Source organism: Quercus suber, unplaced genomic scaffold (assembly GCF_002906115.3).
Source record: "Quercus suber isolate HL8 unplaced genomic scaffold, Cork oak 2.0 scaffold_144, whole genome shotgun sequence".
Lineage (NCBI taxonomy): Eukaryota > Viridiplantae > Streptophyta > Magnoliopsida > Fagales > Fagaceae > Quercus > Quercus suber.
The window spans coordinates 897,498-922,734 of record NW_027069605.1 but is presented as its reverse complement, the minus strand read 5'-3'; the positions used below and the strand labels follow the sequence as shown (position 1 = coordinate 922,734).

Below are 25,237 nucleotides of genomic sequence, written 5' to 3'. Positions count from 1 at the left end.
CCCAACTGCCAACCCATCAAAGCTTTGTGCTTAGTCAAGGCAGACAGCAAAACAACGCCATGATCAGCGACGATGGGAATTCTAGGTTCATGGGTTTTGGATTGCTAGGTTTGTGGATTTCTGGATTTTTTTTTTTTTCTGGTGTTTTTGGTTCTTCTTCGCATGGGTTTTTTTGTGTTTGATTTTTTTTGTGGGTTTGGTTGTGACTGTAGGTTGTGGTTGAAATGGCGGTTTGGTGGTTGTGTTGGTGGTGATTTGTTAGCTATGGTTGTGGTTGTCATAGGCTATGTTGATAGGAATGGCAACGAGTCAAGTTTGGGGCAGGTTTCTTTATGCCTGAACCCGCCCTGCGGGCCTGCCCACGAAACTCGAACCCGTCCTGTTTAATAAACGGGTTTTTTTTAAACCCCAAAACCCACCTTGTTGGGCCCCGCCCAGATTTTCCACTTCAAGGTTCAATCCTAAGTCCTTGAAGGGCCTGAACCGTGGCCCAATTTATTTATAAAAAAATTTAAAAAAAATAATAATCAATAGCATTTGATAGCAAAATCACACGAATCTAAAATAATTTAATTCAAGATTTCTCATTTTCCCTTTCAAATCACAAACCCAAATACAAAAATCATAAATACATAACCTTAAAAATACATTTGACAATGAAATAATACATAAAATCATAAACCCATATACAGAAATCCTAAATACATAATCTTTAAAAAAAATTGACAATGAAATAATACATAAAAATTACAAACCCAAATAGAGAAATCCTAAATACATAACCCAAATGCATAAAAATCCTTCATTTTTCCTTTTACACCAACATAAAACAACAATTGATCTGCCCTTTACAACCCAAAAGTTACCACTGTTTCAGCCCTCCAAAACTCCAAAAACAAAACCACAACACACCCGAAAAATCCAATAAAAATCCCTCCTTTTTCCAAGCAAGGTGAGGTGAGGGAGGCAAGGAGGAAAAATTGGTGTCTGGAGGAGTGAAGGTGTGGTAAGGGAGGGAGCGAGGATGGACCGGTGAGGTGGAGGAAAACCGGTGAGGGTGAGGTGGAGGAGGGCGGCGGCGGCAGCAAGTAACAAGTAACAGTGAGAGTGAGGGAGAGGGAGGCGGCTGAGACTTGAGGGTGAGTGATGGAAAATGAAAAATGAGGATTAGGGTTAGGATAGTTAGTATTTATAGTTAGGGTTTTTTAATTTTTTAAGATATATATATATATATATACGAGTCAGGTTCCAGTTGAGTATGCATAATACCCGCACCCGACCCGAACCCATTATGGGTTGGGTTTCTAAAACCCAAACCTGCCCCATTTGCTTTGTGGGTCAAGTAGAGTACCCGCAGGTCGAGTAATTTTTGCCATCCCTATGTGTTGGTGGTGGTGTGGTGGCTGGTTGAAAGGTTTTTGTGGTTGATATCTTTTTATTTTATTTTAATGAGTTCTTTATATTATTTTAATTAAATAGCTAAAAAGGTAGATTTATTGATGTTGGATGTATTGTAAAGTGAAGAGGTAAAATAAATAAAGTGATTTTTGTAGGTGCCAAATAGCCAATTTTTGTCTCCACCAATGTGGATGCTCTAAACACACACACATGGCCCATGCATTCTCATCACGCATTAAACAGCACCAAGTACCTTCTCTCTCTCTCGCTCTCTCTCTCTCTCTCTCTCTCTCTCTCTCTCTCTCTTTTTGTACCAACTCTCTCTTTTTTTCTCGATTGGCCGTTACAAAAGCCGATCCCTTTACTCACTTTGAAACCAATATGTTAAACCTATGCACTCAACATAATTAAAGGTTGCCTAGAAAGAGCCCAAATTATCATCCTGATATCTGAAACAAACCCGCCAAGCCATTTTGCTCAGCAATAATGTCTACTACCACAAAACTTGAAGAGAACCCAAACATGAAAACCTTTCAACCATCTTCATCCCCGACACCTCCAACTCAAAAATGGTCAGCCAGCTTTGCAAAGATTGTGCTTTTGGAGCTAAAAGTGCAAAGGGGAATTGTTATTCCATTGATAGCAATGAATTTAACATGGTTTGCAAAAATAGCAATCACGACAGCCTTTTTAGGCCGCCTTGGGGAGCTTAACTTGGCAGGTGGCGCACTTGGGATCACGTTTGCTAATGTCACAGGTTTGTCTATCTTGAATGGCCTCTGTGGAGCCATGGAACCCATATGTGGTCAAGCTTACGGAGCCAAAAACTTTAAACTCCTTCACAAGACTCTCCTCATGGCAATCTTATTATTACTGCTTGCTACACTACCTATAACTTTCTTGTGGCTCAATGTTGATAAAATTCTTATCCATTTTGGTCAACAAAAGGATATATCAATTGTGGCAAAGACCTATCTTTTCCATCTCCTCCCTGATTTGGTAATCACTTCATTTCTATGTCCACTCAAAGCCTACTTGAGCTCACAGAGCATCACAATTCCCATATTGTTTAGCTCGGGTCTGGGTCTAGCTTTTCACATTCCCATCAACATATTACTTTCGAAAGCTAAGGGTCTTGAGGGAGTTTCAATGGCAACTTGGGTCACTGATCTCCTTGTAGTGATATTACTTGCCTTGTATGTATTTATGATGGAAAATAGGGAAAGAGGATGGAAGGAAGGTGGGTGGCGTGAACAAAGCATTAGTGACTGGCTCAGGTTGCTCAAGCTCTGCGGGCCTTGTTGCCTTACCGCCTGCCTTGAATGGTGGTGTTATGAGATTTTAGTCTTGCTCACAGGGAGGCTACCGAATGCTAAGCAGGCTGTTGGAGTGTTAGCAATTGTGCTAAACTTCGATTACCTGCTTTTCTCTGTGATGTTATCATTAGCCACGTGTGCATCCACCCGTGTGTCGAATGAGCTTGGTGCAAACCATGCCGGTCCTGCTTACCAGTCAGCATATGTGTCTCTGGCAGTGAGCTTCATCTCCGGTTTCATAGGTGCCATAGTGACAGTGGCAGCCAGAGGAATATGGGGGCCTCTGTCTAGCCATGATAAGGGGACTATAAGAGGTGTAAAGAAGATGATGTTGCTAATGGCTTTAATGGATGTAGTAAATTTTCCATTGGTAGTATGTGGAGGAATTGTCCGGGGAACTGCTAGGCCAACGTTGGGTATTTATGCCAATCTTGGTGGGTTCTACCTTCTATCGTTACCCTTGGGTGCAGTTTTAGCCTTCAAGGCGGCACTTGGACTTGGCGGGATGTTGGTAGGTTTCTTGGTGGGGATGGTAGCCTGCTTGGTTTTACTGTTGGTCTTTGTCATAAGGATTGACTGGGATGAAGAAGTTGTCAAGGCACAAAAACTAGCATGTGATGTGGACATTGTTAAGGAAGATGAAAGTCACTCCAGTTCCAGTGTGGACAAGTATGAGAACAACTGAATAAGTTGTAAACATTTGTTTGTACTTTGTGTTATAAACGCCTTTAGCATAACAATTGAATAACTAGAAAATAGTCAATTGAATGGTAACAATTGAATAATTAGAAAATAGTCAATTGAATGGGTTCAATTCAAAACATATAACCGCACATATCAATGCTGCAAACTCTTATACTCGGGCATTATGCAGCTAGGAAGCACAGATGCGGATTCGGGTTCGGGTGTAAGCGCAGTCCGGTGCGGCGACTTTGCAATTTTTGAAAAAGTAAAGCGAGAGTACAGCGGGATACGTTTATTAATAAATCATTAAATATATTTTTATTTTTATTTTCTATATATTGCTAAGCATTTTTTTTTATATAATGGTAAACATATACCAATTTAAGAGCAATAAAAGATAATAAAATGAATACTGAATACATAACCATTCCATGATGTACAGAAATTAGAATACAAGATAGAAAGTTTGAAACTAAAACAGTGTTTCTCTAACCGAGAGATGGAGAGATTGAGACCAAGGTTTGAGATTTTATGAAGAGCTAGGAGAGTGAGCTTGAGTCAATGAGGCAAAGGAGAGATGGAGGGAATTTGAGGGAGAGCTGTGGGTTAGAGAGAGAGAGAGAGGAGCCGGAGAGAATGAGAGAGTCACAGAGAGTTTGAGATGTGTTTAGAGTTTTTTTCTTTAAACTAGGATGTTAAAATGGTGTGTTTTGTCAAAAAATTTTACCTAAAAAAAAACACACTTATTTCGGCCCATATCGGACCGATTCAGGACCTGTTTGGACCAAATTGGACCGTATCGAGAAAAAAAAAAAAAAAAATTCGATCACAAGCGCATGTGCAGCTGCGTCCACGGCCACACGGCGTGTCCGTGCGTATCAGACTTGGGTGCGCCGACCCAATTGGCACACCCATGCTTTCCAGTTATGCAGACCAAAGTCTATTGTTGTCCTTGTGAAGCAATCCTAGGCAATCATCCTCAGAAACTTGCCTTGAGTGTTCAGATTCTCATTTCATTGCTCCCTCAAGGAAGCCCATTTCGTAATGAAACTGCTGGCAAGCGAGAAAAGTTAAAGAATTGTCATGACACTAATTTAAACGGCAAACTCCATCACATGCCCTGAATAATGTATCACGCAACTCAGCGTTTTCAATTTGGGACATTGGAAAAATTAAGCATTCAGTTAAAATTCTATTCATTGGAGAACAACTTTTATAGGCAAGCTCAACAGGGAAGCAATCCAAGAAAGTCCTAATGCAAGCGTCCATGACAGAACTCGCAACTTTAAAGGAAAGAACAGACAACATTAATATATCTCCAAAAAATAGAATTACAAGTATGGTAACAAACCTCAAATGAATGTATCAATCATCTACAAATCCAGGTTCTGAACTCAAAGACTCCAACTCTTTGGCTTTCTCATCATTAAAGCCAAGGGTAGCCATTATCTTATAACCTGGTGATTCCACTTCAGACCATATGCCGAGAAGCATATGAGATGTCGTAATTTCCCCACCATCACCTGCAAGTCACAAAGTTAATCATGCAGTGTGGGAAAATAATTATGATGTGAACAAATATGTATCCTCAGATGCAGTAATGCTTCAACCAAAAAATGTAAGGTACGGCAGAGCTGTCTCCAATTCAAAGAAGTTTATTGAAAGTATTAAAGCAGTGTGAAATTTCAATTTTGATTGATTAGAATTTGAAAGAATTATTCAAAAATCCAACCTCAAAATTTAATAATATATGAAGTAAATAGCTTCTGATCAAACAATGGCAAAGTGTTTTACATTGCATTTAGATATTAAATTACATCAACATAGACAGAAAGGCAGCCATCTCACAAGCAACAGAAAAACGTTTCAGTAGTCATTTGTTAAAGGGCCCCTAAGATAAGATGACACTTATTTTGCAATGTGTCTCCTATAATGGTTCTTTCCATGTAATGGAAATTTATCCTCAGATACTTGATAATATTTTTTGAGAAGTAATACTTGTTAAATTCAATGGAACCATATGGAAAAACAATACATACTCATACTTTGTTTTTATTCTTAATTCATTCATAGATACCTTATATTTTCTCCAATATTTCAAGGAAAGACTGATGTTTGCTTCCCAATTCATAAAACTAAGATTTTATAACAAATAGACTTTTTAAAAAGATGAATATGGAGGTTCAAGCAGCAATTAAATTAGAGAGAGACAGCTATAGAAACCTACCCAAATGTAGAGACAATGCTGCTTATGAAAATTATGAAGTGGCAAAAAAAAGGTTGTCCGAGAAGCTAAATGTAAGGCCTATGATAACTTATATAACACGTTGGGACAAAGGAGGGAGAGAAGCATATTCATAAACTTGCTTAGACAAAGGAAATGAAAACAAGATACTTGAAAGGTGTTTGGTGCATTAAAGATGAAGGTCAAATAGTGTAAAAGAAGAGCAAATTAAAGAGCGCTGGAAAAGTTATTTTGATAAACTTTTTAATGGAAATGACATGAGAGATTGGAGCAACTTGGGTAACTCATTAGAGGATAGAAACCATATATTTTTTTTCGAATAATTAGGATGTCTAAGGTAAAGAATGCATTAAGGATGATGAAAATGGGAAAAGCCAAGGGATTGGACGAAATCCCCATTGAAGTCTGGAATACTTGGGTGATGTGGGTGTATGCCGGTTGATAAACCTTTTCAATAAGATCTTAAGTGTTAACAAAATGTCTAGTGAGAAGAGGAGAAGTACTTTAATACTTATTTATAAGAACAAGTGAGATATTCAAAACCATAAAAATTACCATGGAATTAAACTTATGAGTCACAACAATATCAGAGAATCGATTTTCTTTTATGCCAGAATGATATACCATGGAAGCTCACTAAATAAATTCAAAAGGAGTATTGTGTGACGATATAGTATCAACCAGCTATGCTTTTTGATATCAAATGTTGGGCTATTCTACTATTGTAAATGGTGAATCATAAAGATGGAGAGAGTGAAGAGAATGTGAATCATAGAATATGAGTAGGGTGGATGAAGTAAAGAAGTGCATCAGGAATATTGTTGTGCAATCGTAGAACACCTATTAAGTTAAAGGAAATTTTGTAAGACTGCTATACAACTAGCTATGCTCTATGGTATCAAATGTTGGGCTTTTAAGAAGCAAAATATTCATAAAATGAGTGTAGCTAAAATGAGAATGTTAAGATGAATAAGTATAAATACACGAAGTGAGGAAATTTGCTTAAAGATAAGGGTAGCCCCTATAGATGAAAAGATAAAGAAGCATCGCTCTTGAGATAGTTTGGTTATATTCAGAAAAGAGCAAGTAATGCACTAGTAAGAAAGAATGAGTTTTTTTTTTTTTTTTTTTTTTTTTTTACTTATCAAAAAATAGAAAGAATGAGTTTATCCAAGTTGAGAGAAGGAAATTAAGGTAGAGGAAAACCAAAAACAACATTAGTAGAAGTAACAAATAAGGACATGTCAATTAAGAAAGTAATATAGAGTATGACTTTAGATAGAATATAGAGGAGGAAAAGAATACATGTGGCTTAACCCAAACTAATCTATTGAGGATCCATAGCCAAGCCCAAAATTTTGGAACTAAGGCTTTGTTGTTGTTGTTGTAGACATTTTAGAAAGAAGCTGAAACCATAAATACAATTCTAAACTAGGAGTCTCTCCTCTATTAATAATTTTATAATTGTTGGGTATAGGCCATAGGTTTTCTTTTATGAAAAAAAACAAAATTTACAACAAAATATGAGATTTCGGGAATCAACAAAGACCATAGCTTTTTAGTTTGGATATTGAATCCATGGTATGAGCTCTCTCTCTCTCTGAGTTGAGAGGAGGCCCGGCTACCTCGAATTAGCCACAAATTCTGTTTTAGTTTTCATTTCCTAGGGACAGTATGGGGGGATTTCGAAGTTTCTTTATTGAATCTAAGTTGTTTCAGTTGGTGATTGAGGAAGGTGGGAATTTTTTCTCCCTTAAGATCTTTGAACGGGGAAAATACTATATGCAATCGGTGTTTATGGGCAAGAGTGCAACTCTTTGGACAATGCGGAATCTGGAACACACCATGAGTGGGGTTAGTCCTAAGCAATTCTTCACGTTCAGGGAAGGTGATACTGCTTACACGATGAAACGGGGATCCAACTCATTTGGGCAGTACTTATCAGTGACAGAGGGCTGCGGTGAACTATCATTATTCCTGCCGGAAAATTACTACAAGGTTGGAGAACTTTTGGGATTGAATTAAGAAGGCTTTTGGAACCTTCTCATATGTGTTGGGTGGATTGAAGTTTGTACCGTATAGGTTTAAGCAAATCCCAAAATACCAACCTGCCAGGTCTTATGTGGAGGCTGTCAAAGCTCCGGTACAGGCAAGGTTGAAGCATGTTCAGCAGACACTCAGCAAAGAAAAGATTCAGGCTGGTACCGTGAAGAATTTTGTGGAATTTCCAAATGATAATTCTCGCACACAGGTAGCAGATTTTGAAACTCAGGCTGGTAGCTTTCCTCAGTCAGCCGTGGGTGGTGGTGAGGGTGGGAAGGGTGGCATTAATGGCAAGAATAAATTTGAGGAGAAAATCCCGGAAGGAAATAAATTCAATATTTCCTTGAAGCCCAATTTGAATTCAAATAAGATTGAATCTGGAAAGTTACGTGATAGGAGGAAGGGACGTTGGCTAGGGAGAGGGCTGACTGTGAATGTGAATGAATATGGAAAGAGGCGGGTATTTTGGGAGGGTGGTAAAGGTGTTAAACAGGCTGGCAAATGGGTGATACCACCCCCAAAAAAAAAAAAATCTCTACAACTTCTCAATCCTATTCGCCACACTACAGGGCTAGTGAACAACAAGAGATAATAAGTATACTCAAAAACATACTCTTCAATAAAGTTAACCTCCCTCCTTTTGACAAACACAGTTTCTTTCAACCTGATAATTTGCATTCAATCTTCTCTAAAATAGGATTCCACACAAAATTTTCATTGAAGGATGCCCCCAAAGGCATACCAAGATAGGTCATAGGCAAACCCCTGATCTTGCAATGGAGGAGATCTGCAAGCCCTGAAATATTTGAAACCTCCCCAACAAGAACCATTTCACTTAGGGTATGTTTGGTAGACTGTAATAGTTATTCCTATGGTTTAGTTATTCTTTAGTTTGGTTATGTTTTTATTACAAGGAATAAATGAATAACTATTCTTCAAAATGAGGAATAATTATTCCTCTTTAAAAGATGGTATTAATTATTCCTTAGTAAGTGCAATAATTTTTATACTTAATATATTTCCAAATAAACAAACTTTCCATATATATCTAACAATTATAAAAATAAAAAATCATAAAAAATAGCACATATCTCTTTTATATTTAAAAATAACAATTTTTAAGAAGATATAATTGTATGAGTAAGACATTTCTTAAAATAAATATTAAGTTTCTTTCTAATGTTATAAGTTACAACCAAATTAATGAATATGTTTAATTATTACACTACAACACACTTTATTACTAGTAATAAAGATTACAATTCCTGTCGTAATATTAGAGCTCAAATTTGTGGCCAATTCGAGGTAGCCGGGCCTCCTCTCAACCAGGGGGGGTTAGTCTTGATGAGCTCTAATATTAGAAATTGACTTTTGGTACAATATAGGGTTTGGAACCGGTAATGAACCCGATAGTACCGGCGTTAGTTTCTTTGGATTCTCAAGTGGCTTCAAAGGTTGGGGAGGAGGATTTTGTGGGTTTGGAAGGACCGGGTACTTCTGATTTTGAGGGAGCTCAAATACCTGGCCCAACTACTCATCCCTCCATTAAGTATTTTGTTGAAGATTTGGAGCACACCTGGGGTGATTCTGAGAAATGGGTCTTAGAGCTTCGTGGAGGTAGGCAGATAGCTATTCCTCTCTCACTTTAACACTCACCTGGGAGCTTGTCGGACTACTCCGATCTCGAGGGAGCTGTGGGACAGGGTAATAACACCTTCAAGGAAGAAGGGCATATTGTTAGTTGGGCGGATGAATGTGATGGTGTTCTGGATAATGTTTCTGCTGTTTCGGGGTCAGATTGTGAGTTGGGGGGAGCTGATGGACGTCTTGTAAATTGGGAAAATGTTAAAGAACCATTGGTTGTGCAACCGTTGGCAATGGCTAACCCAGTTGCTCCACTTGTGAAAGTGGCAGATGCTTCCACCCAATTATCTCCATGGATTGAGAAACGAATTAAAGCCTTTAGGAAATCTGTGGGTATTTCCTTGGAAGGCTTCGAAGTGGGAATGATTGGGGAGGTTGGTGTACAAAAGAAGTCTCTAATCCTTATGGTGCTAGTCTTTGGAGAACCATAAGACAAGGCTGGCCAGCCTTTTCAAAATCCATTCAATTCGAGGTTGGTGTTGGTGATAGAATTAAATTTTGGCATCATGTGTGGTATGGGAGTTGCACCCTCCAGGAGGCTTTTCCGGAACTCTATAATATTAGTTGTAATAAGGAGTCTTCTATTGCAGATGTTATGTCCTTTCCTAACCAAAAGCTTCACTGGGATCTTCTTTTTTCTAGAGCTCCCCAAGATTGGGAAACAGAGCATTTTTACACTTTTCCTGATCTTATCAATTCAATGCCCCTTAATGGTGAAGGTCAGGACAAACTTTGCTGGAAACCAACTGGGAATAAGAATTTTAAAGTGAGTGAGTACTATCTCTCTCTTTCCTCTACTATAGACATTTCTTTCCCTTGGAAGCCTGTGTGGCGTCAAAGGTCCCTACTAAGGTTGCTTTTTTCTCTTGGACTGCCTCCTTAGGTAAGATTTTGACTACTGATAATTTATGGTATAAGGGTGTAGCCGTTGTAGATTAGTGCTATATGTGTAAAAAGAGTGGGGAATCGGTGAATCATCTTCTTCTTCATTGTCCTATTGCTTATGAACTATGGTCTATGGTGTGGGCTCTATTTGGTCTTCAATGGGTTATGCCGCGTGGTGTCTTAGATTTATTTTCGAGTTGGCAAGGTTCATTTGGTGGGTGTCGGAGCATTGATTTATGGAGGGTTGTCCCTCATTGTGTCCTATGGTGTATTTGGCGAGAACGGAACTCTAGATGTTTCGAAGGAAAGGAACGGTCTATTCCAGAAATTAAATCTCTTCTTCTTCACACCTTGCTAGAGTGGAGTTCTTCCTTTAATCTATTCTCTTGTTCTAATTTTTTAGAAATGCTGGATCTTTGTAATTTTTCTGTTTGATGTACTGTTTTCCTTGTACACCCCCAGTGTACTTGGACTTTTTGGTTAATACAATTCCGTTATTTATCAAAAAAAAAGGTTTTCTTTTATTATGGGTCTTTATTTATGGGTTTTGGTTTAATTTAAACAGGGTTTTGTATACTAGTCAAAGTAGAAGCCTTGTCCTACCAGGAGAAGTCAAGAATAGGGTCCATGTAAGTGTTCTGCTATACTCAAACAAGTGAGAGTTGATTAATAAAATTTGAGTGTTTTAAGTAGTGAGATATGTTGGCCTTTGTGTAATGTTTCCCCCTCTCTTCTATCTCTTTTCTTCTTCTCTTCTTATGGTAATATTCACAGGTACTGTTCATACAGCCCCTAAACACCATAAAAATCTCTTTTTCCTTCTTCCTTACAACCCCAAACCAAGCCCTTTATTTTACCTACCAAAACCCTAATGGTCAGTTTGGATTGGGGTGGGGGGAAGGGGAATAGAGTAGACTTGGCCAGAAATTAGGCTAATTTTTGGCCAACTCTACTCTACTCCCCATCCATCCAAACTAGCCCTAAATCCCCACACACTTTCTTCTACCAAATAGCCATCACATAACTCATCAAACCACCTTTTAATTCCTAATACAACCCATAACCCAACAACTCTAAATCCTATTTTTACAAACCCTCCTAAACCTTAACCCACCACAATCAAACAGATAAATTCCCTCTATTTGCCCTACATAAGCTTGGTATCAGAGCTAAAGTCTTTACCAAAATCCTATCCTACGTTTATTGCTAAAATCCCTTGAATTTCCCTACATAAACTTGGTGTCAGAGCTTAAGTCTTACCAAAATCCTATCCTGAGTTTTTTGCTAAAATCTTCTTCCGCCAACCACTCTACAAAATTCTCATCCAAGATAATGGTAACTAACCCAAAATTAGAGACTCAGTTTAGGCTTTTTCTCAAGCCTACCAAAAAAAAAAAAAACTCTGAACCAGTTATGAGAGAATGTGATTTCAATGGGAATAAAACTTGAAGAATTATTCGCCATGAAAGGAACCTAAAACAAGCTCTCAGCAGTTGTTCCTGGAAAATTTTCTGCTGAAACCACCATTGATCAAGAGCCCCAATACTCTAAATCAGCTCCAAGTGCAACCCATGTATTTTCCACAAGTTTAACCCCCTTTCTCCCATAAATTCTTATGGACGAAGCACTAGTCAGATGCCACCATTAAAAAGNTTTAATTTAAACAGGGTTTTGTATACTAGTCAAAGTAGAAGCCCTTGTCCTACCAGGAGAAGTCAAGAATAGGGTCCATGTAAGTGTTCTGCTATACTCAAACAAGTGAGAGTTGATTAATAAAATTTGAGTGTTTTAAGTAGTGAGATATGTTGGCCTTTGTGTAATGTTTCCCCCTCTCTTCTATCTCTTTTCTTCTTCTCTTTCTTATGGTAATATTCACAGGTACTGTTCATACAGCCCCTAAACACCATAAAAATCTCTTTTTCCTTCTTCCTTACAACCCCAAACCAAGCCCTTTATTTTACCTACCAAAACCCTAATGGTCAGTTTGGATTGGGGTGGGGGGGAAGGGGAATAGAGTAGACTTGGCCAGAAATTAGGCTAATTTTTGGCCAACTCTACTCTACTCCCCATCCATCCAAACTAGCCCTAAATCCCCACACACTTTCTTCTACCAAATAGCCATCACATAACTCATCAAACCACCTTTTAATTCCTAATACAACCCATAACCCAACAACTCTAAATCCTATTTTTACAAACCCTCCTAAACCTTAACCCACCACAATCAAACAGATAAATTCCCTCTATTTGCCCTACATAAGCTTGGTATCAGAGCTAAAGTCTTTACCAAAATCCTATCCTACGTTTATTGCTAAAATCCCCTTGAATTTCCCTACATAAACTTGGTGTCAGAGCTTAAGTCTTACCAAAATCCTATCCTGAGTTTTTTGCTAAAATCTTCTTCCGCCAACCACTCTACAAAATTTCTCATCCAAGATAATGGTAACTAACCCAAAATTAGAGACTCAGTTTAGGCTTTTTCTCAAGCCTACCAAAAAAAAAAAAAACTCTGAACCAGTTATGAGAGAATGTGATTTCAATGGGAATAAAACTTGAAGAATTATTCGCCATGAAAGGAACCTAAAACAAGCTCTCAGCAGTTGTTCCTGGAAAATTTTCTGCTGAAACCACCATTGATCAAGAGCCCCAATACTCTAAATCAGCTCCAAGTGCAACCCATGTATTTTCCACAAGTTTAACCCCCTTTTCTCCCATAAATTCTTATGGACGAAGCACTAGTCAGATGCCACCATTAAAAAAAAAAAAAAAAAAAAAAAAAAAATCCAACATTGTTCTCACACATCAAGGTGCTGGTTTTATGAAAGGGAATCAACCTTATGGGGAAGGCAATCCAGAGGTGTTCTTTGATTGGTTGCATAGTATAGAAAGCTTTTACAGATGGTATAGCTTAAGCAAAGAGCGAAAACTCTTTTTCACAGAGGCTAAACTCAAAGGGACAGTTCGAATATGATGGGAAAAGTATCAAAAAACTCACTGTGTAGTCATTCGATCTTGGGAGGACGTGTGAAGTGCTATGACTCGTTACTTTATAGTTTATACAACCTAATTTCAAGCAACAAGCTCACTTGTAATTTACACACTGTAATTTACACAGTGAAGAGTCATCAAGTTCTGTAACTTCACTATAAGATTGGGATTCCCATGGAATGTGATGATTTCTATGTATCACCAAGGCTTGAATCCCAATATTTATTCAGGTTTGGCTGCAAGTAAGCTGTATCCTATGGCTGATGCAATTCAAGTTGCATGCCAAATGGAAGAGGAGACTAAAAAGAAAGCCTTAATGAGAGCTCTAGTGGCAAGCCATATTAGAAGTGAGAGAACAATTGCGGATGCTAATTGGGAGAAGTTTGTTGATAAGTCTCAAGGTAATTCTTATCCCCCAAACAAGAATGCACATTCTAGTGCTTCTTCATCAAAAGGAACTAGTAGTTCTAATTCTAGAATAAAGTGTCATGGTTTAGTTCATATGTCTTTTCAATGTCCTTCAAAACCAATTGCTGCTGGAAAAGGATATTCCTAAAACAGGTCAAAAGGCAATGAGCCAATAAAGGGACCCAAACAACCTGAACTTGAAGAAGAGATTATGAACCTCTCAATGCTAACTTGTAGGTGAACGTTCATGAGCTAGATCTAGATGATGAGGGTATAATAGGTGTCATTCATCCACCTCTTACCACAATTAAACAAGACATTCAAGAGAATGAAGACCGCTATCATAGGGGAAAGATTTTTCAAACTCAAGTCAACCGCAAACAAATATGTTCTTTGGTAATTGACACCGGGAGTTGTACTAATGCAATATCTAAGGAAGCAGTGAAGAAATTGGGATTAAAAGTAAAGTCCCCACTGGATCCATATCATGTGGTATGGATCACTAACACAAAGTTGAAGGTTGATAAACAATGCCTGGCCACATTTGATATTGGCAAGCTTAAGGAGATTGTTATGTGTGATGTGCTGCCTCTTAAACTGTGTCACATACTTTTGGGTTGGCCATGGATCCCTAGTGACACCATAATGGGCATGCCAATACTTACTGTTTTGTAGATGGCAACAAGAATTGCACTCTCACATGTGCTAACGACATGACAATCTGGAAGTTGAAGAACAGTTCCTTTCTTATTTGAAAAAGTGTTCCTTCTAATGGCATTCCTGGTTTAGCTCCTAATTCGACGGAGTTGAGTTCTTTTCAAAGGGGGACAAGGAAGAGTTGATGGTGCAACCATAGCTAAAAGAATATCCTCTTTGGAAGCCTAAGGCTAAGGCAAAGCCCAAGAATAAGTGTCCATGGTAAATAATTAGCTTTTTTATATTCTATTTGTTTATTCTAGAGTCAATGGTATTTTAGTAATTTTACAATTTTTGGGTATGGGGCCTATGGGCCATGGGTCTTCTTTTATTTATAAGTCTTATTTAGTTTAGGGAAAGGGTTGGGTGGATCCGTTGAAATGTGGACACATGGCAATTATTTGACATGTGTCCAAATCCCAACTAGTCCATTGCACACGAGCACTAGACCCAAGTTGATTCCTTTAGTTTATGAGTCTTTACGCATCAACTGTGGTTTAATTCAAAATAGGGTTTGGTTTGCTGGTCAAAGCAGAAGTCCTAGTCATACTAGGAGAAGTTAAGAATTGGGCCTATCTAAGTGTTTTATTGTACTCAATCAAGTGAGAGTGATTAATAAAATTGTTTAGTGTTTTGAGCATTGAGGCAAGTTGGTTATTGAGTGATGTTTTCTCTCTCTCTTCTCTCTCAATATTCTTCTTCTCTTTAACCACGGATACTGTTGATACAGCCCCTAAACACTGTAAAAATATCTATTTTTCTTCTTCCTTACAACCCCAAATCATGCCCTTTCTTTTACCTATCAAAAGTCAAAACCCTAAATCCCCACTACTTTCTTCTATCAAATAGTCATCAAATAACTCATCAAACCACCTAATACAATCCATAACCCAATAACTCTAATTCTATTTCTACATCATAGCTTTATTTAAAGGGACATTGTTCAACTGGTCACGAGCTTGGGGATTCAAGTATAGTGATTTCATTCTGTTGTTTCTAGATTCTCTTCTTATTTGTACATATTTGGTTTTTTTCTTCTGTTTTTTTGTATGTGTGTTTTCTTTTGCTACTTATTCTCCTTGCATAAAGTAACCTTGTTTAATAAAAATTTTCTTACTTATAAAAAAATATATATATACATTATATATATAAAGTTTATAAACCACATAAAGCTTAATAACGTGAATAGATAATAACATGAAAACAATATTTGGACCTTTTACATATCTAGAGTGAGACGACAATACTCCATTTTTCCAACAATTTTCTATCTAATGTTCTAAACCACAATAAATTGAACTCCAACAAGATATTCAGAATTCAAGAAAGAATAAGTTTCTACTTTCAACTGTATCCTTAATTTTTCACTTTTGCAAGATTAAATCCTTCAGCATAATAAAGTTCAGAAATCAGAGTACAATAATCAAATTACAGAAGACAGGCAGAATCCATACATGCCTATAATTTCAACATTGTAAAAGTTAAAGGGAAATGCTAACAAGTGCCCTTGGGCACTGGTTAATAATCCATTTTAGGAAAGTTTTGATACCACTTTTATGGGAAATGAAAAAAGCTGTCAAAACATTAATTACTTTTTTTTCATTTCCCATAAAAACTTTCTTAAAATGAATTATTAACCAATGCCCTAAGGGCACTCGTTAGCATTTCCCAAAATTAAATAATAGCTAATTGTTTTCTAAAGAAGTCATTACTCTATGCTGAGATCTTCTCAGCCATTTTACGCAACTTTTCAATCAGTTAACTTCTTATGTACTTGTTTGCATGTTCATGGCACAATTCATCTGACCATCCATGTATTCCATTTTTGTGTGTACGTATCGCAAATGATAACATATACTCACAAAATGTAGAAGAATGAAACTCTAGCATATAGAAAGGATAACACCAACTACAAGAACAGCCAATCAACAGGAGCTTACCAGATTTTAGTTTCTGATCAACAGCCCAGTCAAGGGCCCTTTGAGCCGCTTCAGTTGGAGGAGGATGCTCAGGACTAAAAAAAAACCTTTCACCTTTCCCAAGTAACTTGATAGTTTCTTCACGAACCTTAAATAGAGTAATCCCATTTGCTCGCAAAAAGTTTGAAGCAAGACTAGTTCCTGCACCATTATGGAAAAGATTTATAGAGCATTATAAGTTATAACTGCAGATCTGTTTTATATAAAAATCAAAATAAATAAAATAAAAATAAAAGGAGACAATGAAGTAGCAGTAACAAGTCTACAGTTATGGTGTATTATAATGGTTTCCTTAGCAGCAATGCTATTGGCCAAAGTGGTGGATCAAAGCAGTGACAAGAGTAATGAAGGCTGGTGATGATAAAGACACAACATGAATAAACTCATTAGAAGGTTACTTTTGCCACTTTTTTTTTTTTTTTTTTGTGTTTTAATTCATCAAATTGTAATAGGGTGTAACATGTTCATCTATTACCACCAAGATCACACCTGAATTGTGTCATCACAATATTACCACCATCAACAATTTAACCACCAAAATCATAACAAGATCATCTATTACAGGCACAGCCAAGCATAGACAAATTTTATAATTGACTGCAACTTCACCCGTCATAAGGCCTTCAAATTTCAAGTCCAACCAGAAATTTGTTTACTTTTTGCAAAACAATAACTGTCTCCTAAAGTCCAAAGGCTAAGGTTTCTTATTCATTTGAGCTTATACATTGCTAAAATTGGAATTTAGACTCTATAATAAGAGTTGGAAGCATCAAATTTATAAACAAATCAAAAAGGGGGAAATAAGAAAGCAAAGAAGAAAAGAGAGGTTGATAGTGATACCCTCAATAAGAATCCCCATGAGAAGGGATTCAGTCCCAGTAGTTGGGTACTTGAGCTTCCTGGCTTCCAGCTCTCCCATAGCAAATGCCTTTATTGCACTCCTTGACCATCTGCTCCATTCTCAATTCACCCACTACAATTTCTCAATACCCACCACCCCAAAACAAAAACAAAACAAAAATCTTAACTTTCTGAGAAAAGTTCAGCTAAACTCACTCGGGAATTTTCACAGTGGAGGAAGAAGCTCTCTCTGGCTTTCTGCAAAATCAAAAACGAATTATCTGAAATTTCCAATTCCGAAATGGGAAATTTACATACATATATTTTTCAGAGATTGAGAGAATTGGAACTTACGCAGTGGGGAGGCTAAGCGACACCGTTGCGGTGATGGGTCGGCGCCTTGACAAGTGGGGTGGTTGTCTGAGATTTGAGGAGTGAAGCGAGAGTTGGTTGGTGCCTAGCCATGCGCACGGGTGAGGTACACTTTGTCGTGGTCTGAGAGTCCGACCCAGGCGCGGTGGATACGGGTCGGGTCGTCTTCTAAGGTTGGAGTCTGAGTCTGAGTCTGAGAATAATAACGAGGGTGTTCTTGTTGTTGGAAACTTGGAGATTGCGTGAGCTGCCATTTTTGGTAAGAAAAAGAAAGTAGTAGGAGTAGTAATACTCGGGCACATACTATAGAACATATGGATAGAAGAGAACGACGCCGTAGTGCTGGCTTTTCTTTGAATAATTTTTAAGGTAACGTATCACTGATTTCACTGGGGAAGAAAGTTATAAAATATAGCTTGTAGCAATTTGAAACACTACTTTATTCAGGAACCAAGAATTGAACATAGGTGGGGCAAACTATGAGCTAAAAAAATTTCAAGTGACATGGTCTATTAAAAAAAAAAATCATGGTAGACAAAATAATTGTACTTTATTACCATAAATATTTAAGTCAAGAAGGAAATAATATGAACTAAAAAAGTTGAAAGTTACAATATGATATTCTAACATTTTCGAAGAAGAAGAATAAAAAAAGAAGAGGACTTTGAATCTCCAGATTTTGGGTAATTGAAATTAATATGTTGATTTTATCACGTTGACCAGCTCAAAAATATGATAAACCCATACTTTTGGATGCAACTAAAAATCACACTAATGAAGTTTTCAAAACTTTGTTTGAGGATTTTTAAAAAAAAAAAAATTTTTTTTTTTTGAAAACGAGGATTTTAAAAAAATTGGGATATTAATATTAAGAGTTGGCAATACTATATCATCAATATTGGCTTCTAAAAGAATTTTGCATTTTATCTTTTGAAAAAAATTTAAATATTGTAATTGACTTTTCTATAATTTATAAATCAATTAAAAAGTCATATAAATTATTGTCAACCCCTAAGGGAATTTTTTTTTTTCTATGAGATTTTTTTTGTTATGAATTATTGAATTATGATATTGGTGATTTGTGGATTTTTTGTTATGTTGTATTTGGACCAATCCAAAAATTTGAGGAGGCCAACTATAAAACCAATATACTAAAATTTTTCAAAGAAATGGTTGTTTTGGGGGGGGGGGGTCCTTAGTGGGACCGTCCCTGGACTTTATTTATTTTAATTTTTAACATTATATTTTATATCATACCTAATATTAAAAGTTTTATTTTAACATTCAACACATTAAAATAATATAAATAATACCATAAAATAATATATCCAACACAACAAATAACAATCATCACCATCAATATATTAAAATACCATTTTTTTAACACCACACATTAAAAAACTCTTTTTTTTTTCGGTTTTAAGTTTTAAGCTATAGTGCTCCCTAAAAAAAAAAAAAAAAGCTGCAGTGAGCTGCTATCTATCACAGCTAGCAGCTCACTGTAGCAAATACTCAAATTATTTTGAGTTTAGCTTCTTTGCTATACAAGGTGTTTTGAGATTATTGGCCCTGTTTGGTTAATTTTTTTTTATCACTCATCACACCTCACTCAATTTTCATCACTCATCACTAAAACCCCAATTTCTTATACTCACCCATTTGACACACATTACTCAACTTGTCATCACTCAAAATTTTCAACTCTTTGTGGGCCCTATACCTGTAACTTGGTCAGAGCAAAGTTGTTAGCCTACCCGTGGAAGGTTTCATCCCCATTTTTTCTCTTTTCTCATTTCCCCTTCCCCCTTCAGCCCACATAATTTCTCCTCACTACTACTCTGTTCTTACCCAAAAAAAAAAATCATCACACAAAATACATCAAAATAATTTCTTTCTTTTCTTTGAAACAAAAACAAACAATTTTGTTGATGACAGATTTTAGAGATTGCAGACCTAGAATAGCGGAAAAATCTTCTTCACAAAAAGCAAGTTCTAAATACCCATCAACGAATTTCAATATCTCTCAGCTAAAAAGGTAAAGAAAAACTCTCTCTCAGTTTCGGGCATGGCAATGGAGGAAAATGGAAAAACAATACCCATCAACGAACTGTACCTAGCAACTTCAGTAAACACAACACAAAAAAATGGAGGAAAATGGAAAAATAATACCCATCAACGAACCGTACCCAGCAGCTTCAATAAACACAACACAAAAAATGGAGAAAAATAGAAATGGAGGAACATGAAAAAAAACAAAAAATATCAAAATAAAACCCAGTAGATGAAGGGGCTGAATTTGGGTCTCGTCGGAAACAAAAATCGGTGAATGGAACTATGTATATCTCGAGCTAAAGGTGCTGAACAACGGAGGGCTCTATTTCAGTTGTTGGTGTGCTGTGGGTTTGGGAGAAAGAAAAGGGAAAGTAAGATGGAAGGAATGAAGCTAGGTAGTTGGGAAAGAAATACAAAAGTGGTCTGCAATGATGTAACTATACACTGTTGTGGGACCCAACTCTTGTCCAAAATTACACCAATGCCACTGAGTTAACATAACTCATCACTTGAAAACAACCCACGGGAGTAGGGATGGCAATGGGGCGGGGCAGGGCCGAAAGATGGGGTCTTTGTCCCAGCCTCGCTCCGCATGATGGGAAAAACTTTCTCACCCCATCCCTGCCCCTTGGGGCCCCGCGAAGCCCTGCCCCACCCTGTTAAACTTTACTTTTTGTTAATTTGCCCTACAACTAGTACAATTTTTTTAATGAAAATTATTTCATTGATAAAAATATATTTGGAATTACAACTAAATTTATCCCATCAAATCAAATCAATTTTCAGAAAAAATTGAATAATATATCAAAGTGTTTAACAAGACAATCATAAAAATAATAATAATAATAATAATCTCATAGTATAACACATAGCAAAATAAAGGCAGAGAACTACATTAGGTAGAATAAAATAAGCTAATATTGATATGTTTGTTTAAATAGTAAGGTTTTAGGGTATAAAAAACTTACAATTATAACCCTTAGCAACGCGGGGCGGGACGGGGCGAGGACAGGGAGGGGTGGGATGGGGATAGTCTAAAAAGTCTAAACCCATCCTTGCCCCGCCCCGTGGTGCGGGCTAAAATCTTACCACATCCTAGCCCCACCACCTTTGCGGGGCCAGGAATACCTTCGCAAGGCGAAGCGGGGATGGGCGAGTTAAGCGGGACGGGGAAAAATTGCCATCCCTACACAGGAGTTTCCGAATTTGTTAACTCAAAATCCAAAAAAACTCAATTTTGCTAACTGAGTTAACATCCGTGAAAATTAGCCAAACAAACATTATACATGTGGGGCCCACGATTTTTGGGTTATGAGTTAATAAAACCCAATTTTGTTAACTGAGTTTTGCAAAATCCAAACGCCACCTTAGCTGCTAAATTGACTTTTTAGTCAATTTAGCAACCTTATTGAGGATGCTTAAAAAAAAAATTTATTTAGAACAAGGATGCTCAAAATTAAGAATAACTTATCATCTTAAAAAATTATGAAATTAAAAAAAAAAAAAAATCATTTTAGGGTTCCAATTATCTCAATAAATTATAAATTCAAAACTATCACATTTATCAACCAAAAAAAAGAAAAAAAAAAAACTCATTCTGTTTTGTCTAGATGCATTGGTGTTGTTAAGTCATAAACAAAGTTTGGACTGAGATAAAATGATTATAATTAGATGAAATTAATGTAGATTCAACTTGTTTGCTTAACTATTAACTTCATCAATTTTGTTTTCAATTTTTAAAATCGAGTTGATTTCATCCTCATGTCTGTTCTCCTTTAAAATCTTAACAAGATTCTCATTGAAAGTTGTTATGAAGTTTCATGATTTCCATCCAACATGTGCTCCATTTGCTAAGTTAGATAAATGCTATTTAAGAATTTTAGTAGAAATGGGTTCCAAAAATGAAATGAATATGAGTTTGAAAGTTAAGGGATGGAATTAACACAATTAATAGTTAAGTTAAAGTTAACGGAATTCAACTTTTCTAAATAGTAGGAGTATCAAATTAATAACCAAACCTAATTATAAATCTACCCAATGTGCATGTTTGGGACTGGAGAAGAGTACGAAACAAAATGTGCAAGTGGGCCAAGCTCAAATGGGCCTAAGAAGTTAAACCTGGCTCGGTTTGCAGTCATTGTTAGAGTACAGTAATAACAATACATTCACTGATGAGCACTCGTTACTGCCAGGCCCAATAGAGTGAGTGTGTATCAATTTATCACGTCTATGACCATCTTTAGTGGGCCGGCAGTCAAACCCTTTTAATCAAATTATGAATCGGCTTGTTTACTTCATTGGCGGTTTAATGGACTAATAGACTGTCAGGATGTAGCAATTTCTCTTCAATATTGCGTCATCCTTCAATACCACAAAGATCATAAATTCATGGAAAACTACATATAATTGTTTAGGGCTAGAAGGAAAAAAAAAAAAAAAAAAGTTAACAAGGAACCCAACTATTGATACACATCTTATGAATCTTTATGTAACTAGAGACAAAGCGAGGATTAGTGCTTTGGATGGAAGGCACTTATCATCACACCACCAATGCCTAACTTCTAAAATTATCAGCATGGAAAAAAAGAATTTTTTGACCATCCAAAAATAAGAAATATACTAAAATTCAAAACTAAATTAATATATGAGAAATAATTAGGACATATCAAATATTAAAAAAAATTGTAAACAAAAAAGGTTACAAAATGATTATTTATTAATACATTTCTACTCAATTATTTGTGTGTTCTAATAAATTGGGTTACGGACTAATGGAGATCTTTATATGGACAGGACATTTAGTCCATGTTGCTACTCCTGGATTCAGGGGGAATGTTTATCTCACATTAGTTGTGTGTGTTAGAGTTCCAGTTATTATAACCCCAGGCTACTACTACAAAAGTTAAGCTCTTTTGTAGTAGTACTCTAGTTATGTAATATATTATAAGTTTGTTTAAAAAACTCCATATATTACTTTCGTGTTTATGTGTTCTAATAAGTATTACTGTTTCATTAAAAAAAAAAATTTGTGATATATCAAATTAGAATTCAATTTTTGAAAAAAGCACAACAATCATCTACAATTTATTCTATATTAAATGTTACAGCTATTTATCTTCCAATGTACAAATCAAAGTTTCTATTAAAAGAACATCTTTTGTTTTGTTGTGAAACCCAAATTTGACAGTATTTATGACTAAAAATACTTGTTTCATAATTACAATAAAATTGAAAAAGTAAATAGAAGAGTACCTATACTATAAAGGAAATAGCATTAATCTTGAAAGTTGAAAATTATATTTATTATCATTATAACAAGCAAAAAATAAATAAATAAATAAAGACAAAAAATAACAAGCACTCAAATATTCCTTTAGGTGAAAATTTAACACATCACTCAAAACTCAAAGTCTCAAACTTTTAACTTTAGGTCTCAAACATCAAACAAGCAAACTGATATCCTAAACGTGTATAAGTCAAGTGATTATCTTATATATAAAATACTTTGAGCTACTTTTTTCAATTTGAAATAATTAATTTTTTAACTTAATTGATACTTCCTAGTATTTCTTCTAATGAGAGACATCCAAAATTTGAATCTTCCACTCCTCATTATTGATGTATCAAAAAAAAAAACACCCAAATATGGGCTAATGATGGTAAATGACCAGCCCAGCTAGTTGAATTTGCTGTATCCTACTAACGGTAAGGTACAGTACTGAAAGGAATACAACTACTCGGCCTATGCCCATTATCAATATGGGCGTGTATAAATTGGGGAGGTCCAATTCCATTTATTCTCTGGCCAGGCATGGCACATTCACGTCAATTCGGTATAATAGAAAAAGACGAGAAATTTATACAATTTTGTCTAAAAATGACCCACATCAATTTATGTATAATAATATAAATTGATAAGTTTACTATAGTAATTATGTAAATTTACACTTACACTATTTATTTTTTATTTAGTTATTTATTCTTTCTTTACGTATATCGAGGACAACGAAAGAGAGTTAATGATGGTTATCATGTATGAAGAAAGAGAAATAATTTAAAAAAATTAAGAAAATTTGATATTTTAATAAAATGTAATGTAAAATAAATAATTCAATATTAAATATTTTGAAAAGTTAGTATATTAAAAAAAAAAAAAAAAAAAGTAGATTCTTATACTAATACAGACAAAAAAGAAAAAATTTTGCACAGCTCTAATAAGGAATCTATAAACTGAAGAAATTGGCATATTCCTACAAACGTTTGTCACATGTACCTTAACTGACCATTCTTAATAGGAAAACTTAAAAGAGAAGGAAAGAGGGGTTGTTGTGCAATTAATTCTTTCTAATGGAAAATTTATATGAATCTTTACGTAACATGAGGGACATTTCTATTGCGTCTTTCTCCTACCAAATTCTAAAACCTCCAGCAAAGTTGGGTCCAAGTCCGCTAACTACCTAAAATAATTTTAGGTGCACTCACATGGTAGATGGAAATATTGTGTGTCCCTACTAGATAGATTCACTCAAAAATTAAACAGACTTGTAGGTAGTAGCTGAACCTAGGAGGACCCTCTCTTCTCCATTTCCCTCCAATTAAAGTCCAAATTAATGTCATAATATGTTTCTGAAAATTATGAAAGCTACCAATTAATTAAAGTAAATATATAGTAGTACATAATAAATTTACAAGCCATCAGGACCTCAATTTTACAGTAGCTTTATAAACCCAACGGGGGTAAATTACCAGTTCTCTCACCAATTATCCAGAAAATTGTCCAAAAAGTGAGGGCCAAACTTTATTACAACATCATGTGGTGTCATGCACCCGAGCAACAAGTGAGTGAACAAGTCAAAATTTAGAGGAACACGCAAACTGTAGTCACGTACAGGCAGAGGTCAACATTGGATGTGAATTCACTAACATGATTGTGATTTGTGTACCTCTCTCTCTCTCTCTCTCTCTCTCCAATAAAACTTAGAATATTGTATTTGTAGACTCCAAATTCCAGAACTTCTAATAACCTTTACAGCTTTTTAGTATACTAGAAGGAAAAAAAGTATTTTTTTTTTCTACAAATAGGTGGAAGTCCACTGCGCATTCACACTGGTCTTGCATGTTGTTCTAGATAACTGTCCGTGATAAGTTGCAGAAAATCGAGGAAGCTAACAGTAACAGGGAATGGTCAAATTACATATCTGGTGGATAGATTTACAACAGTCAAAAAAAGATGGGACATGCAAATCTTGGCATGTGCAGCAGCTATCGCCTATCGGATCTCGTGTACGGGCCCCAATACAGCTTTGCATGTTCACTTGTGCAGTACGAGAGGAGATCATGATGTCGACGTCCCTTCCCGGCCTGCTTGTTTGACTTTCTTTTTCTTCCTCCTTCTTCTTCTTCTTTTCTTTTCTTTTGGTAGTGCAACTTCAATGTTCATGGGGTAAGAGAATTTTTGGATAGTAACCTATTACTCTAATGCTACTATTACTATTACTAGTAGCACCGCACTGATTTAGTTATGAGTGTGTTCTTCATTTGTTGGAAAAGTTGATTGGGAATACAGTGTGCATGCAAAGAATTCTAGTCCCACTACCGCATAGTGATTTTAACTTTTTCAGTCAATTTTCTAGATTTCAGCGAGTAGAGATGTGTAATATCCAGATTATATATATACATTGATTGGA

At 36.1% G+C, this 25,237-nt stretch overlaps 2 protein-coding genes across 2 annotated transcripts; one reads left to right on the top strand and one right to left on the bottom strand.

Moving 5' to 3' along the window:
- The first annotated feature begins 1,820 nt into the window (after positions 1 to 1,820).
- On the top strand, positions 1,821 to 3,479 carry LOC112009851 (protein DETOXIFICATION 56). Its single transcript, XM_024042234.2, has one exon. The coding sequence runs from the start codon at positions 1,885 to 1,887 to the stop codon at positions 3,397 to 3,399; it is 1,515 nt and encodes a 504-aa protein (XP_023898002.1). The 5' UTR covers positions 1,821 to 1,884; the 3' UTR covers positions 3,400 to 3,479.
- A 1,087-nt stretch (positions 3,480 to 4,566) lies between these two features.
- On the bottom strand, positions 4,567 to 17,877 carry LOC112038655 (ATP-dependent Clp protease ATP-binding subunit CLPT2, chloroplastic). The gene is made up of 5 exons (XM_065776895.1): positions 17,481 to 17,877; positions 17,343 to 17,384; positions 17,127 to 17,236; positions 16,248 to 16,427; positions 4,567 to 4,921 (listed from the first exon to the last, which is right to left on the bottom strand). The coding sequence occupies exons 1-5, from the start codon at positions 17,810 to 17,812 to the stop codon at positions 4,764 to 4,766; spliced, it is 822 nt and encodes a 273-aa protein (XP_065632967.1). The 5' UTR covers positions 17,813 to 17,877; the 3' UTR covers positions 4,567 to 4,763.
- Positions 17,878 to 25,237: the final 7,360 nt, after the last annotated feature.

Coding starts and splice junctions, on each gene's coding strand:
- LOC112009851 (XM_024042234.2), top strand. CDS start 1,885: ATGTCTACTACCACAAAACTTGAAGAGAACCCAAACATGAAAACCTTT.
- LOC112038655 (XM_065776895.1), bottom strand. CDS start 17,812: ATGTTCTATAGTATGTGCCCGAGTATTACTACTCCTACTACTTTCTTT. Junction 16,428..17,126: donor CATGGGGATTCTTATTGAGG/GTATCACTATCA, acceptor ATAATGGTGCAG/GAACTAGTCTTGCTTCAAAC. Junction 4,922..16,247: donor TGATCAGAAACTAAAATCTG/GTAAGCTCCTGT, acceptor TGTGACTTGCAG/GTGATGGTGGGGAAATTACG.